The 18,234-nt window shown below is 35.8% G+C and overlaps 1 protein-coding gene across 18 annotated transcripts in view; it reads right to left on the minus strand.

Annotated features, from left to right (window-relative positions):
• Positions 1-18,234, minus strand: part of LOC106052346 (deoxynucleoside triphosphate triphosphohydrolase SAMHD1-like) — a 175,383-nt gene that overhangs the window by 75,446 nt on the left and 81,703 nt on the right. For 14 of the 18 annotated variants that reach the window (XM_056034990.1, XM_056034989.1, XM_056034992.1 and 11 more), the window contains 6 exons: positions 15,294-15,344; positions 10,031-10,081; positions 8,784-8,834; positions 7,835-7,885; positions 4,858-4,908; positions 3,176-3,226 (listed from right to left, as the gene is read on the minus strand). The exons of 1 other annotated variant lie outside the window; for it this stretch is intronic. In XM_056034990.1, coding sequence (XP_055890965.1) covers positions 3,176-3,226; positions 4,858-4,908; positions 7,835-7,885; positions 8,784-8,834; positions 10,031-10,081; positions 15,294-15,344 — 306 coding nt within the window. The remainder of the gene's footprint in view (positions 1-3,175; positions 3,227-4,857; positions 4,909-7,834; positions 7,886-8,783; positions 8,835-10,030; positions 10,082-15,293; positions 15,345-18,234) is intronic. 3 more of the 18 variants (XM_056034985.1, XM_056034986.1, XM_056034988.1) reach the window with 3 other exon arrangements.

Below are 18,234 nucleotides of genomic sequence, written 5' to 3' on the forward strand. Positions count from 1 at the left end.
CACAGTTTCAAAGACATCAAAGTAGTGTTGAAGGCCATGCCGCTCGTGCATAGCAGAGAGTACTGTCTAACGTTTTACAAATGATAATACGTACAGTGTATAGTGTAATTCTTAAAATTATATTCGTGTTGAATTTCATTCAAAAGTAATTGTAATAAGAATTAAAAAAAAAAAAAAAACAAGAAAACCTGTTCGGGCTTTTGTGTTTTGTTGCTGTCACTTTTTTTTTAAAGTTGTTTGCTTTGATTTTTTTTCTTTGATCGCTACCAGACCGGCCCACCGGGCATTTGCCCGTTTGCCCATATAGCCAGTCCGCCCCTGTTCAGAGTGTGTAGCAGAAATATTATTATGTAGTTTGTTGATTGTTCATAAACAAATGTCTTAATCATTAGTTACGTTGATTAAACTTTAAGGCAAAATCTTTCATGAAGTACATTATGTAATGTAGTCAAACGGCCAATAGTACAGTACAGAATTTACACCTAAGATTAGAGTGGGTTCTATGACAGTGCGTGGCTCACTGCGGTCGCATAGGTTGCAGTGACATAAGGCCGGCTCTGCAAAATAGTGGCGGATGCTACACCGTGGGTCGACTAGCATTTAATATTTAATGGTAATAGGTAAGGTTTAGGGTAGTTATTTTTGTCTGTTTGTACAAAAATGCGCATTTTCCAGTCATTTTGCATTCATGTCACCGCCGATCAGTTCTTACTTTGAAGACACGCCGACCGACAGGCACTCCCGCTTCGCGTTTTCGCGCCGATTTTTATTGCGTCTGTCAATGGCTTCTGTCCTTGAATTGTTTAATCTTGCCGCTTTTATCTCGTTTTCGATTATAATATACTCGATTCCAATCTATAGTATAAAAGTAAAAGTGCGGTGCATCTTTCCCAACTTTTGTTACCACTCACATTGTATTCACTCATTATCTGCACTATTTTTGTATTGTTATTCTGGAATTCTATTTGTATTGTGCGTGCGTGTGGTTTTATTTCTAAGTAACGTGCGGGTATCAAATTGGCACGCAATTAAGACATTAAGAGTTATTTGAAATGGCAGGCAGACCTAGAAATCCTACTCAAATAGTAAATGAAGATCAGATCATGACTGATCAGCAGATAAAAGAGGAAAAGTGGATTTTAACAACATTATCAACATCAATCAATACTAAGGAAAACTGCTTGGCCTGGTTAGCCAGACGTCGGCTGATTAGAAATACCTGTGACTGTCCCAAATGCCATCAATCAGCGTCTTTGGTCACCTATCCCCAAGGAATCGACGGTTTTCGTTGGGCATGCAAGAACTGTCATTTTCGCAAGTCAGTGAGAGACAATTCATTCTTTAGTGGCAGTAAAATATCACTTGTGCAGTTAGTACAGTTTATATACTGTTAGTCTTGCGATATGCCCCAGTCTGACATTATTCGTGAAACTAATATCTCCAACAAGTCAGTCATTGATTGGTGCAATTTTTTGCGTGGAGAATGTGAAAACTACATTGAGAGGCATGGATTAGCAGAAATTGGCGGGATCGACGAAAACGGAGATCCAATAGTGGTCGAAATCGATGAGTCGAAGTACTTCCACAGGAAATACCATAGGGGTCAGTGGAGAGAAGGTCATTGGGTTTTTGGAGGCGTAGAAAGAGTTTCCAAAAAATGCTTCCCCGTGGAAGCGCCCAACCGCAGTGCCGAGACTTTGACACAAGCAATTATACGGCACATATTACCAGGAACACATATTGTTTCAGATGGATGGGCAGCTTATGCCAACATACGAAATATTCACCATGGAATATATAGTCATTCTGTGGTGATACACCAGAACAATTTTTTGGATCCCAATGATAGTGACACTCATACCCAAAATGTTGAAAATCTTTGGATGAGAGCCAAACGAAAACTAAAGAGACAATTTGGAACAAATGATGTACTCTTCACCTCTTATCTGGACGAATTTATGTTCCGAAATGCGTTTCAGCACAAAGATGTCTTTGGGGAGCTCTTAGTAGCTATTTCAGAAACCTACCCCATGCAGTAAAGCTTTTTCTTTTTTTTCCTTATAACTATTTTTTATTTTGTTGTTACTATATATATATATATATATATATTTATATATATATATGAATGACTGTATGTATTGTATTGTGCATGACATGTAGGTACTTTATATTAAATTCGTTGATTTAAAAAAAATCATACAATGTATATTTTATGTTACATAATTAAAATAAAAATAATAATATAAAATAAATATTAAAATTCTGTAAGAGTGAGTGAGAGAGAGAGAGAGAGAGAGAGAGAATATCTTCTATTTTATGTACTGTTTTATCAATAATAATAAAAATGATATATATATATATATATATATATATATATATATATCTAATATGTGTGAGTGTGTGTTATTAAACTTACCAATAAATATTAAATTGTTCAAATTATCATTTTTGTTTTGTGATATTTCTTAATTAAGTTGTATTTGGCAATAGTCATCCCACCTATAAACATTATTATTATTATTTAGGCCTAATAGAAACACTGAATAATAATAAGGTTTTTTATTACATAAATTTATTTCTATATTTAACATCGTAAACAGATTAAACCATACTGCTCTGAGCATGCTATAAGCATGAAAAATGAATAAAAACAATTTTAAACAAATTGCAACCCCAGATCTTGTCTTACAGTAGGTTACTTCGCAAAAAATGTAATAATTCATAATTCAGTGACAATGAAAAGTAACATCTATTTAGCACACAAAAAAATCATTGCAATAAATCTTTAAAAAAAAATAGAACTATTTTATTGTGGTTTAAAGTATTTTGTCTAACATTAATACATCTGTACGTTAATGGGTTTTTCTCATTTCGATTTGGCAACACTAAATGATGCCAAAATTATTTTTGATAAACAAATCTGGATTTGTTTTTGGCCAGGAAGAGACAACAAGGAATGTCGCGAAAAATAATTTTTGACGCTCACATTCATGATTACCAAATATTAAATATTGGTTTAAATATTTCCTATAAAAAAAATTACATTTTTATTTTCAAGATTACCTAGTTTATTGATATTTTCCCTCTATTTAGTTATACATCTTAACAATAAAAATCAAAAAATGTATTATTTGTATTTAGTATTATATTACGCTAATAATAAATCAGTTTGTACTTATTCTCCATTGATAGAAGGGTTTTTAAAGCTTCAAGGACATCGTTCATCCTGTGAAAAAAATATTTAAAAACAAACAAAAAATATTTAAAAACAAACAAAGCTTATTTTAGGTGTAAATATATTTATTGTTTTTAATCAATTTAGTAGTAATACACTAACTTTGATTCTTTTGATCATATGGAAATAATTTGTTTAGCTCAATTTTCATGCTTTTAGCATGCCTAGTGTGCTATGGTGCATGCGCTTTTGAAGACTATTTGTGGAAAGGTGGATTAAGGAGTTGGTATCTGTGAGAGAGTTTCCGTGTTCTTTTGTTTTTTTAAGCATTAAAGTAAACCTGTTTTAGTTGAATTTGAACACCAGTGGAAAAAACTACATAATGAAAGGCCGGCGTGTTCTTTAGAAGGTTTCATCTAATTAATCTAATCCATTTTCGGAGAATAACTCGAAGCATTAAAGTTTAAATATACATGTAAAATATATTTTAAAGTTTAAATTTATATTGTTACTAGCCGGAAAATACCCGATTGCTATTGGGTACAGCTGATCTAGTGTATTGGATCTAGATCAAGTCTATCTTAAACATGGCGAATATATGATTAGGACATAGAAAATAAAACAAAAAATAACTTCTATATAATTGTTTCCTGTATGCGGGTAAACACACACATATATGTATATAATGCTCGAAAATTCCCTATACAGACACTGCGATTTTTTTTATATTTCGTCCATCGTGATTCGATGATGACCACTTTTGTTATCCATGGGGCTGAGGGCTTTGCTCTGGGGTTTTGTGCCACCTCATATGGCTGGTGAGACCTATGTGAGCCCAGAATAATTGGCTGCACACTGGGCAGGTTATTCAAGCTGGCGCTAGTGTCAATGGCCTTTCTTTTACTCTCTGGCGTTTTTCTTCTGCAAGTGTGGTTCTCTTTTCTACAACAACCAGTTTTAACAGCGCGATGCCATGATGCTCTGTCATGTGCCTATGTCTCCCAGGTGGTTGGGTCTATGCTGAACTCCTTCACAGAAGCTTTGAGAGTGTCTCTGAAGCGTTTTCTTTGACCTTGCGATTAATAGGGCAGACGATGTAAAAGTCATATGTTTCTTTGCCCTAAGGTAAACGAGGTTGTCATGTAGCCTGCTAACGGCCAATCGCCTTTACTTTCCCCAACTAATGTCAGGTACCAATACAAATGGGTGAACTCAGAGGCGCCCTAAAGATAACGAAAATAAAATATCACAGTCTTCGCCAGGATTCGAACCTTGGCCCCAAGTTCAGGAGTAAGCTTTTGATCTTTCAAACTTAGCACCCCAATATACAAGTGAAAAAAAAATAAAGTGACAAAAAGCATTTCTTTCTTTATTGAACAAAATGTAATTTACTGTTATAAATTTACCTTTATTGTTTTAATAAAAAAACTGTGGTATGAACGTTTATTTTGTGTTCTAACATACAAATTGTTTACTCTGATTATGTTATGTTTTTTGCAATGCATCATTGTAAAAGATTTGTTTAAATTGTTCTGATAAACTAAATATACATTTTTTTCAAAGAATACCTATTGTATTACAATTTTTCGTCCATTTAGTAATACATCTTAACAATAAAATTCTTAGAATGTATTATTTATATTTAATATTATATTAGGCCTATTAAAAAAAATATTTTGTACTTAGTCTCTGATGATACAATTGTTTTCACATCATCAAGAACTTTTTTTACTCTGTAAAAAAAATAAAAAATAAAAAACAAAGCTTATTTCAAGTGTAATTATATTTATCATTTTCATTGAATCAATTACGTAATAATACACTAACATTGATACATTTGTGCGATTGGAAATATTGTTACCGTTTTTTTTTTGTTGAGCTCAATTTTTATGCTTTTAGCATGCTCTGTGTGCTATGATGCAAGCACTTTTGTGAATTGAGGAGTAGTCTTTGGGAGAAGGTTTCCGTGTTGTTGTTTTTTAATTAAAATAAATACATTATTTAGTTGAACACAAGTGGAAAAGCCTACATAATGAGAGACCGACGCGTTTTTTAAAAGGTTTTATTCAATTAATTTAATCCATTTTAGGACAAAAACTCGAAGCATTTAATTCTAAATATACATGTAAAATGCATTTTAATGTTTGGATTTGTATTGTACCTAGCTGGATAATACACTAGGTCCTTTGGGTATAAGTGATCTTAAGTATGGATTTAAATCTAATCTATTGTAATAACTTAAGTGAGGCAACTCAACAAGGACATAGACGTTTATTTACATAGAAACATGACAAACACAAAGGGACATCTGCCTTGAGTACAGCATCTCCATATTGGCTCTCTACTTGGGCGGAAATCGTTAGTCTTCTAATGTCAACATCCGACTTGCTTAGTCACAGATAGTGCGCACCTTCTTTCTGCACTATCTTGGATGGCGGTGCGCATGGCAAAGTCATAACATTGCCCCCGTCTTAGCACTTTTCGTCCCGAAAAGAAACACTGCAGCTGAGATTTGACAGTTCAGGTGGAGGTCGATCCGTGGGAGCCAAAGACGGCAGGGAGCCTGTTGCCCACGAAGCCATCTGCACAGTATTCCGCGGCCGTCGCTTCCTCTTCTTCCAGTTGGCCAGTCTTCGCTTGAGACGATGTCGTGGTCGCTGCTTCAACCTCATGACGATAGTCGCTGATGCAAGCCAGATGACACAGGGAGAGTTAGTGGAGGTCATGGTTGCCAGCCACGTAACACAAATGGAGGTTGTGTCGATCTTTGTAGATTCCAGGGTTGTTGCTCGAAGACGCTGAGTCAGCGGACCTTTTCCATGGATGTCTCGTGACACAGTTGTAGGCCCACTGGTAGCCATGGTTTCAGGCACATAGTCTTTCTCAGCCTCATCTGTAAGGTATGCCGATGAAGCATCCTTGTAATGTTCTTCCACCACTACATCAGGTTTCGCTGGAATTAATTCACAACCGTTCAAGTCACTCTCTCTGATGTGGGCAGAAGTACACATTTCTGTCAAGTTCAGATCTTGTAGCTGGGTTTCTTGGCATGGGCACTGTCCCCGCATGGCGCCGCATATACAGTTCATGTCAATCGCCTGGATGCAGTTGCCAAGCATTGAGTTCTCTCTTATGCCGCTGCCAAAGTCAAATTCGTTGTTTCTGTCTCGGCCATTGTTGGGGCCCGTATTCACAATTTCACCCGACGTCATCCAAGGCAAGGAATCAGAAACGGTTTTCAGGCTTTCATGGTTTGAATTCTCGTCAAAGGTACTGACAGATAAACAGAGGTCTTTAAGGTCCACAGCAGAAAGCTTGGACGCAGACCCAACGTTGTCTTGATCTGTCCGGCTCATTGAGGTACTGGTAACAGGTACAACAGGAACAAATACTTCAGGCACATAACAGACTTCTATTGTTTCTTCATTTGTTTCTTTCCTTTCGATTTGAAACATACCGTTCATATCGTCGCAGCAATCGTCGTCACGTTTCTCGCCTTGAAAGTCACCCGCGACAGACTTGCCCACAACACAGTCACAGACGGCGCTCCAATCCCCAGCGCCTCCGTCACCACTGTTTGTGCAGCCACAGTCCTGACCATGCAACTGCTCCTTCCCTAACGAGTTTATTCCTCCTTTTGCTTGCGACACAATGTTATCACTTTGGTCTATTTGGCCTTCTACTGGCAACACACTTTCATCTACTTTGTTCCACATCATGCTCCTCATCATATTTCTAATCATGTTCAATTGTTCCTTTAATGCATCCCCACAGTCTTGCATCTTGCCCATTACATCAACAATCCCAAGCTCAATTTCAAATTGATAGGTCTCCGGATCTTCCTCTTCATCGATCAGAGCTTGCCGCAGACGAGCCGTGAGCGTTTCCCTGCTACCGACAGGTTTTAAACCTCGGTCTCGAAGCTCTTGTCTTTGCTCTTTAATTAATAGCTGATGTAATAGCTTCAACGATGCCATAGAGATCTAATCCTACCTCTTCTCGTTGAGTTGCCTATAAATCTCACTTCTGAGACCAATTGTAATAACTTAAGTGAGGCAACTCAACGAGGACATAGACGTTTATTTACATAGAAACATGACAAACACAAAGGGACATCTGCCTTGAGTACAGCATCTCCATATTGGCTCTCTACTTGGGCGGAAATCGTTAGTCTCCTAATGTCAACATCCGACTGGCTTAGTCACAGATAGTGCGCACCGTCTTTCTGCACTATCTTGGATGGCGGTGCGCATGGCAAAGTCATAACACTATGTTAAAGATGGCTAATAAATGATAAGACATAGAAAAGAAAACAAATAATAATTTCTAGAGAATTGTTTCCTGTAAACGGGTACACACACATATGTACTTAATGCCTTAAAGTTTCCCTTTCAGAACTTCCAGCACTACGGCCAATAGCCTTTACTTTCCCCAAGTAATGTCAGGTACGCAATAAAGCTGGGTGGAATCAAAGGCCCCCCCAAGATATTCATATATATATATATATATACATGTATATATATACATTTGATTTCGAAGAATACCTAGTTTATTGCCATTTTCCCTCTATTTTGTTATACATCTTAACAATACAACATCAAAATATATTATTTGTATTTAATAAATTATTAGGCAAATAATTATTTAATTAGTTTGTACTTAGTCTCTGATGACAGATGGGGTTTCACAGCTTCACAATTATCATTAATTCTGTGAAAAAAAAATATTTTAAGTAAAATTCTTTGTATTGTTTTATCAATTATGTAAAAATACGCTTAACATTGATATTTCATAGCGTTTGGAAATATTTTACCTATTTTGTTGTTTAGCTCAATTTTTATTCATATACTTTTGAGGAATATTTTGAGAAAGGCGGATTGAGGAGGTGGTATCTGGGAGAAGTTTTTTTTTTTAGTATTAAAATAAACCTGTATGAGTTGAATTCGAACACGAGTGGAAAACCCTAAATAATGAAAGGTCAACTCGTTCTTTAGAAGATTTCATCTAATTAATCTAATCCATTTTGGGACAAACATTCAAAGCATTAAAGTCTAAATCTACATGTAAAATGTATTTTTAAAGTTAGCATTTATATTGTAGCTAGTCGGAAAATACCCGTGCGGTTAGGGTGGGCCTTTGGGTATAACTGATCTTGTGTATTAGGTTGAGATGTAGTCAATGTAAACATGGCAAATATATATGATTAGGACATGAAAAAAAAAAAAAAAAACAAAGAATAATTGTTTAGAGAATAATTTCCTGTATGCAGGTACACACACACACATAAGTATAAAATTCCCTAAAGTTCCCCTTTCAGACTAATATAATATATATATATATAATATATATATATATATATATATATATATATATATATATATATATATATATATATAACTTCCTCTCTCTCTCTCTCTCTCTCTCTCTCTCTCTCTCTCTCTCTCTCTCTCTTTATATATATATTATAGGATGGCTAAAAAGTTCTGATAAAATAAACTTACATTTTTATTTTCAAAGAATACCTAGTTTATTGCATTTTTTTCTCTATTTAGTTATACACCATAACAAAATATTATATCAGGGTTATAATTAATTAATTGGTTTGTACTTAGTATCTGATGACAGAAGGGTTTTCAAAGCTTTAAGAACATCGCTCACTCTGTAAAAAAAATATATATATATAAACAAAGCTTATTTTAGGTGTAATTAGATTTATTAATTTGAATCAATTATGTAATAATACAGTAACATTGATACATTTTTGCGATTGGACATATTTTTACCAATTTTTTGTTTAGCGCAATTTTCATGCTTTTAGCGTGCTCGGTGTTTTATGGTGCATGCAATATATTGGACTAGTTGGGAAAAAGTGGATTGAGGAGGTGGTACCTCGGAGAAAGTTAAGGATGTTTTTTTTAGTATTAAAAAACCTGTATGAGGTGAACTCGAACACGAGTGGAAAAGCCTAAATAACGAAAGGCTAACGCATTCTTTAGAAGGTTTCATCTAATTACTATAATTTATTTTCGGACAAAAAGTCGAAGCATTAAAGTCTAAATATATAAATATACATGTAAAATGTATTTAAAAATATGGATTTATGTTGTGCCCGCGGGCCTCTGGGTATAACTTATCTAGTGTTTTAAATTTAGATCTAGTCTATGTCAAACATACATGCTTATGACATAGAAAATAAAACAAGTAATAATTTCTAGAGACTGTTTCCTGTATACGGGTACACATACACACTCCCATATTTATGTATATAATGCCCTAAAGTTTCCCATTTCAGTCTTTGCGAGTTATGGGGCAGATAATGTAAAAGTCATCTTTTTCTATGGTCTAAGGTAAACGAGGTTGCCATGTGACCAGCACAAAGCCCTTTACTTTCCCTAACTAATGTGAGGTACCCAGACTTGGAGACGCCCTAAATATAACAAAAATAAAATATCATAGTCTTCGGAAGCCAAGCTTTTCACTACTTTACCACCTCACCTCCATATAAAAGTGAAATAAAAAATTTAGACACAAGAACGCTTTATTTCTTTGTTGAACAAAATGTAACCAACTGTTGTAAATTTACCTTTAATATTTTAATAGAAACTTTGGTATGATTATTTATTTTGTGATCTATCATACAAATTGTTTACTCTAATTATGTAATGTTTTTTGGAATGCACCATTGTAAAATATTTCTTACATTTTTTCTTTAAAATAAATATAATTTTCTTTTCAAAGAATACCTATTGTATTACAATTTTACCTCCATTTAATTATAAATCTCAACAATAAAATGCTTAAAATGTATTATTTGTATTTAATATTATATTAGGCCCATAGATAATTATTTTGTACTTAGTCTCAGAGGACAGATGGGTTTTCACAGCTTGAAGAACATCGTTCAATCTGTAAAAAAAAAATATATAAAAAAAGCTTATTTTAAGTGTAATTATATTTTTTATTTTGAATCAATTACGTAACAATACACTAACATTGATACATTTGTGCTATTTGAAATATTTTTACCAATTTTGTTTTTTTTAGCTCAATTTTCATGCTTTTAGCATGCTCACTGTGCTTTGGTTAATACACTTTTGTGGACTATTTGGGGAAAGGTGAATTGTGGAGTGGTATTTGGGAGAAGGTTTCCGTGTTGTTTTTTTAAGTATTAAAAAACTTGTGGCCCTCTGAGTCAAATTCGAAAACGTTTGGAAAAGCCTACATTATGAAAAACAGACGCGTTCTTTATAAAATTTCATTTTACCTAATCCATTTTCGGACTAAAAATCGAAGCTTTAAAATCTATATCTGCATGTAAAATGTATTTTAAAGCTTGGATTTTTATTTTAACTAGCCAGATAATACCTGCGGCCCTGTTTGGTATTTCCTCCCTTCTGCAGGTCCACACTTCTAATAATTCTAATCTCTAACATTTGGAGATGCAAATGTAATCTATCTCATTGAAGGTTTCCCCATTAGGTGATCGGCCTATTTGTATGTGTGTATTTATTTGTGCTTAAAATATGTGTTTCCAATTGAAATGCGCAGAGAGGAATCAAGCGCTCGCCATTATCGCTGATGTTTTGTACAAAGCCATATGGTTCCATTACGTTCGGTTTGGACTGATTTTGACGTTAAAGTTTCACATCAGTAGAATTAGGTCATGAGTAGGTGTTTCATCAAGTGTGGTTTGAAGTTGATTAGAGAAATTATTTTTGATGGTATCTTCGGCATCCTATATATAGGCATATACTTGGATAATAATGATTTTGATTTGGTTTGCTTGGAGTCGAGCTGTAATCATGCGGTCAATGACTGGCTTCCAAGCTATTAGCGCTGAAGCTGCTATTTTAGACATGATGATGCCTACATCATCAATGTGTTTGTACCGTGTCCAGAATATATTATAGTCTTGCCATCATTGATTATTTGTCCACTTGATGTCCACCGCATCTCGCAGATCCCAAGGATGTCCGGCCGGTAAGAGGGTCGGTTTCTTTGCGTTGAAGATCTTGCCATGTATCGGGCATTGGACGTCCAGTTGGGCTTGATCCAACACCGTCATCGGGGGTTGGCCGCCCTCACCGCATGTATAGTTTTCTTTATGAGTCAAGTTTGCCGTTTCTGTAGCAATTGTAGTTTTACAGGGTGGAGAAAAGGAGTGGCGTCGCTAGCCCCACGTCAAACCCTCCTTCTTTTTTCTTTTAAGAAAGCGTTTGATAGTGTCCACCGAGAATCACTATGTAAAATATTTAGAGAATACGGCATCCCAGAAAAATTCGTCCAGATCCTATGACACCTATATAGTCAACCTAGTTGCAGCATTAAAACAGAACAAGGAACAACCGATTTTTTAGCATCGAGACAGGTGTGAGACAGGGGTGCATCTTATCTTCCTTCCTTTTCCTCCTAGCCATTGACTACTTAATTAGGAAAGCAATGAATCAGACTGCCTTTAGTATTCCATGACGTAAACAAAACTGAATGAGGGACTTGGACTTTGCCGATGACGTTGCACTACTCGGGGCTACAAATAAATGCATACAAGAAACGACATAGAGCCTAGATATAGACACCCTAAATTGGTCTCCGCTAAAACCTGGATAAGACTAAAATTTTGCAAGTGGGATATAAGGCGAAGGTGCCCCCCGTCAGACTTAGTCAAAGCTTAAAGAATTAAACAAGTTCGCATACCTTGGCAGCAACATAACAAATGATGGGGTTACCTACCATGATGTAGCTTGCCGGACAGGAAAGGCAGGGAGCGTTTTCAAAAGGCTGAAGCCTATTTGGACAAGCCAAGCCATTGGACTTGAGACAAAAATACACCTTCTTAACACAATCGTCATCCCAACAGCAACATATGCATGTTAGATATGGAAAACATATGTCAAAATTGAGAAAAGACTAAATGTGGCTCAACAAAAATGGGTGAGACGGATTTTGGGAGTCAGTTACATAGATCGGGTCTCAAACAAGGAAATCCTATGCCGAACTGCGAGGCAAACACTTAGTGAGGTTAGGACTGAGAGTCACATGAGGTTTGCAGGACATGATTTTCGACAAAATAAACTACGCATACCAAGAGTGGCGATGACATGGAAGCCATTACAAAAAAAGCGCAAACAGGGACGTCCTCGTATAACTTTGCGCCACACCTTCATGGAGGATCTAACAACAATGGACACCAGGTGCGAAGAGGCTTCAGACTTTGCCATTGACAGATCTTTGTGGAGACAGCTTGCCGCCCAATGCCGAGCGGCGCGAGAAGACCTAAGTAAAAGTAAGTTATTTGGGTATAACTGATCTAGTGTATTGGATATAAATCTAGTCTATGTCAAACATGGCGAATATATTGTTATGAATTTGCCATGCGCACCGCCATCCAAGATAGTGCAGAAAGAAGGTGCGCACAATCTGTGACTAAACAAGTCGGATGTTGACATGAGGAGACTAACGATTTCCGCCCAAGTAGAGAGCCAATATGGAGATGCTGTACCCAAGGCAGATGCCCCCTTGTGTTTGTCATGTCTCCGTGTAAATAAACGTCTATGTCCTCGTTGAGTTGCCTCACTTCAGTTATTACAATATAATTAGGACAGAAAATTTTTTTTCTAGAGAATTGTTTCCTGTATGCGGGTACACACACAAATATATATATATATGTATATAATGTCCTAAAGTTCCCCTATCAGACCTTGTGATCAATGGGGCAGACAAAGTAAAAGTCATCTTTTTCTATGGCCTAAGGTAAACGAGGTTGTCATGTTACCAGCACAACGGCCAACCGCCTTTACTTACAGCTGGGTGGACATAGAGGCGCCTTAAATATAACGAAAATAAAATATCACAGTCTTTGACAGGATTCGAATCTTGGCCTCCAGTTTGGTAGTCAAGCTTTTCACCATTTAACCACCGCACCTCCATATAAAAGAGAAATACAAAATATAGACACAAGAACCCTTTGTCCTTTATTGAAAAAAATGTAACTTACTGTTGTAAATTTACCTGTAATGTCTTAGTAGAAACTGGGGTACGAACGTATATTTTGTGAGCTATCGTACAAATTGCTTAATCTAATAATGTAATATTTTTTTATTATGAACCATTGCATAACAATTTCCTCGGGGATAAGAAAGAATAGATATACATATGTATAGATATACATATATATATAAATTATAATAATTATAAGGCTTGTCTTAGTGTCTGATAATCAGTGAGAAATTTCCCATGGCTGCGAAGCCCTAACTCTGACCTAAATATTTTGCCACATTCAATGAAAGTATAATCATTGTCCTCAGGTGGTCCGTTAATTTTTTTTTTGCCATCTGCGTCTGTCCTTGGTTCTCTCTAACCAGGCTCTCTCTTCTATGTCGGCCAAGGCAAGTTGGCGCCTAATCTGGTCTTTGAAGCGTTTCCGTGGTGCGCCTCTGTTACGTCGAATACCTTTAGCTCTCTTGGTAGACATTGACTTTTGTAAGCAGGCAAAGCGATTTATTCCTCTAAACTCTCACCTGAAGGCGTCCAAAATCTCCACGGGACCCTTGAAAGTAAGGTGTCATTTGATACTATACTACCATGATATGTGAAGTGGTCTAATTAGCCCACAAACATATATACATGCCTTTATATATGTAATTCGATGGATTTTAATTCTTAAAAATAGTAAAATGTTTATTTAAATATTTATAATAAAATAAATATACAACAGAGTAGCATTAGAAGCTATTGAGAGATACAGAAGGTTGGAGGTCGACCATCCAAACAAACTAACAACACAGAGAAATAAGAAAAACAAGCAAAAAAAAAAAAAAAAAAGCAAAGAACTCTGATCCAATTTACTGACGAACTAGCCCTAAAACACCATCTACCTAATAACAGAGAAAAAAATTACCAAATCTCAAACATAACTCCTGGACTTAACTACAAACAACCAACCATTAAAACACACTTAATAAATAACACTCGAACAAAATCCACTGGAGCTCAAAGTAGGCACGCTCGAAACTATTGAAAGCTATCCAAAACTGCTATCCATATATACACTGATGGATCAGCCTTCAAAGCCACCATCAATGATGGCCTTGGTGCCTTGCTGGTCTTCCCCAAAAATAAACACATTAAAATAAGTGCACCCTGTGGCGACCACTGCTCAAACTTCCAAGCCGAAATTGAGGCAATCACCATAGCTTTGCAGACAGTCAAAAACAAATTATATGAAGGGATACAATCACCATCAGATATTGTTGTCTTTACAGACTCCCAAGCCACTCTTCAAGCACTTAACAGCAGCCCCTAAAAAAGCTCAAGAGAGTTGACAACACTAATAGTGATAATACACCAGGTGATGACAAAATTAAACATCAACATCACATTACAGTGGATCCCTGGACACATTGGCGTCATGGGAATGAAAGGGCAGATAACCTTCAAAAGCAGGGTCATCTATGGAGCAACCAGATAGATCTGTTAACTACATCACCCTAAAGTCAATGTTAATCAACAACCACAAAGAGGATTTACTCAACCAATGGGCAACAGGAAATACATATATAAAGCAATAAACATGCCTAACAAACTGGACAGTATTAACTTCCTCCCCCGGAAAGAGCAATCTACAATCTTCCAACTTAGGACAGGACACACATCTCTGTTAAATTACCATCTCAATAAAATAAATCCCACACAACTCGCACTTTGTAGACACTGCGCCCACCCTTATGAAACCGTAAACCGTATCATTTTTTAATGCCCCTTCCTAATCCACCTTAGGCAGACCCTATCTTATTATGTCCTACGCGTTATGCATTCAGTCATGCGTATTAACCAATGACCTAAATTCTGCTAAGTCTGCTACTTCCACTTCAGCCCAACATAATCAGCAGTGCTGAACAACTTAAGAAAACAGCACACAATTTTCCTTGAAACAGTTTGCAAAAGAGCTGACAGCTCAGCAGCAAAAAGGTGGCTAGAAGAAGAATAATAATACATTTTATGTTTTAAAAATACCTTTTTTTCAATTTTCCCTCTGTTTAGTTATACATCTTATAAAAAAAATCAAAATGTATTATTCGAATTTAATTTTATATTAGGCCAATAAATAATTAGTTTGTACTTAGTTTCTGATGACAGAAATGTTTTCACAGCTTCAAGAACTTCTTTCACTCTGTAAAAAAATATATAAAAAACAAAGCTTATTTTAAGTGTAATTATATTTATTATTTTTAATTAATTAATGCAATAATACACTAACATTGATACATTTTTGCTATTTGAAATATTTTTTACCAATTAATTTTGTTGAACTCAATTTTCATGCTTTTAGCATGCTCACTGTGCTTTGGTGCATGAAATTTTGTTGACTATTTGGGGAAAGAAGGATTGAGGAGTGGTATTTGGGAAAAGGTATCCATGTTTTTTTTTTTTTTAAGTATTAAAAAAAACATGTAGGCCCTAAGAATTGAATTCGAACGAGATTGGAAAAGCTACATAATGATAGGCCGATGTGTTCTTTAAAAGTTTTCATCTTAATTATCTAATCCATTTTCGGAGAAAAAGTCGAAACATTTATCTTGTAACTAGCCTGATAAAACCCGCAGGTCTTTGGGTATAACTGATCTAGTGTATTGAATTTAAATCAAGTCTATGATAAACATGGCGAAAATATTATTAGGACATAGAAAATAAAACAAATAATAATTTCTAGAGAATTATTTGCTGTATGCGGGTACACACACACACATATCTATCTATTTAATTCATTTTATCGCTCAACAGTTTTGTTGCTAAGACGTAAAGGAAAGATCAGCCCTATCAGAATCAGCCTACCTAGGTCGCCATAACCAAGTTGCAAAGTTAATACACCAACACCTGGCTTTGACGTACAAATTGATCGGTAAGGACACTCCCCCTTATTATAAATACTCTCCGCAAGAGGTTCTCGAGTCTACTGAACATCTGCTGTACTGGGATAGGCCTATTCTGACCGACAAAACGGTAGATTTCAATCGCCCGGATCTGCTGTTCATCGAAAAAATGGAAAAACCGCTACCATTATCAATATCGCCGTACCACTGTCTCATAATTTAAGAAAAACTGAGATAGAAAAACAAAGAAAATATGGCTTGGAGATTAAGCGTCTATGGAAATTGTCCAAAATAACAATATACCCCATTGTTATATCAACCGAGGGGATAATAACAACTGACCTCACAGACACCTTCAAGGCCCTTAACATTCGTAGGAACATCTTCGTTGCCTGTCAGAGGGCGGTACTGCTGCAGACCTGCCACATCACCAGAAAATTCCTCAGTTAAAACTGTTAAGGGGACTACGATGAATTTTGTTTCTCTTTAGCAAAACTCGACCCTGGCAGCGCCAGAGAATGACTACTCGTTCATTTCTAACATAATAATAATAATCTTTATTGTCCGTACGGAAATTTGTCTTACAATTTGTGCATATCAATTGCAATGAAAATCGCAAAACGGCTAGAAATTACGATAAAATATAATGTTTTAAAAAAATTTTTAAATGTTTATGGAAAAGACAGATGAATTAAAAATTTAAATATCATTTTTTTGGAATATTGGTCTCTTATTAATACTTGTTCTGCTTGTAGAAGATTGTTGATGTTCCAATTTAACCCCGCCTTCTCTATCATAAACCAAATATATTTACTACAATTTTCGAGAAGGTATGATTCCCCCATTCCTTTTGTGTTCAGTACCTTATTAATTTTTTTTTTCTTCAGAATGAAAAAAAAACAACAACAACAAAAACGGTTTCATACACACATTATAAAACACACACACACACATATGATTAAAAAAAACAACAACAAAAACTCGTTTCTCTAACTTTCAAAACTGCCCAAGGAAATTTAACTATCTTCATTTCCCTTATATATATTATTAGTTTTATTACTGTTCTTATTATTGTGATGGTTTTAACAGAAATGTGTCTACCAAAATTTTTGGAAGGCCTCTAAAATATAATCTCCAGACTTCCATTTGTTGTGGCTCTTCCGCGGCGTTGAATGTAATCACTGCAATGATCATGAGGTAACCTTCAACCAAATCAGGAACACCGACGAAATGCCAAACAATCAATAAATAGTCGACGCTGATGTTGTTCTACAAATATTATAATAATCGCGAAGGGAATCGTCCGATGTCAGCTATGTCCGTAAATCCGTATATCTATTCTACTGCTCTACACGAAACATCTTTATTTTAGCGTCACTTAGAGAGTTCTTGTTTTTTAACCAACTTTACGTCATCGTCGCTAAGTAAAACTTTACCCAATTCCCGAAACAAATAACTAATTCCTAATAGGGGTGCACCGGATAGTCCCTCCGGCTCCGGCTTCTGCCGAATATCCGGCATTTTTTACTATCCGGTGCTATTCGGCTCCGGTCGGATATCACTACCGGATAGTAAACCGGATAGTAAAAAATACACCTATTTAATATGCATAAAGTGGACCTCGTTCCATTACTGTCTGTTATAGAATGTATTAATGCTTATATGAAAACAAAATAATGTGCTTAAAAATAGAGCCATTATGAATATGCACCAAACTTTGTTTATTATAAAGACAAGGCGTGTTAATAACTTAATATAAATAGAGATGAAACTTTACATCATAAATGCGCTTTACATACAGAGCAGCAATGGCTGGCACTTTTTTCAATTTGTCTTGACCTTTGAGTAAGTTAGTTAACATGTTAAAATGCTACATTCCTTGACTATGTCATGCTGACCAGACGTCTGTCTAGCTGTGCGGGTATATCTCCAGAGGTAGAGATGAACAACTCCCACCCCCTTTTATTTGTTTAGTCCATCACATTGAGTTTTTTATGGGTGGGTAACCACAAGTTAAATACGATGGACGTAGGTTTAATGTCAGCGTATTGACACTCTCTAGTGGTCACACCTTTCGAGGGAACTGAGTTTGTTTTCTTAGTAGTTAATCTTTATTAGGGGGGGGGGGGCTGGACTACAAGAGCCACACCTCTAATGTAACCAGGTATATTTCTAGATGAACAACTCCCT

This window comes from Biomphalaria glabrata, chromosome 7 (genome assembly GCF_947242115.1).
Source record: "Biomphalaria glabrata chromosome 7, xgBioGlab47.1, whole genome shotgun sequence".
Lineage (NCBI taxonomy): Eukaryota > Metazoa > Mollusca > Gastropoda > Planorbidae > Biomphalaria > Biomphalaria glabrata.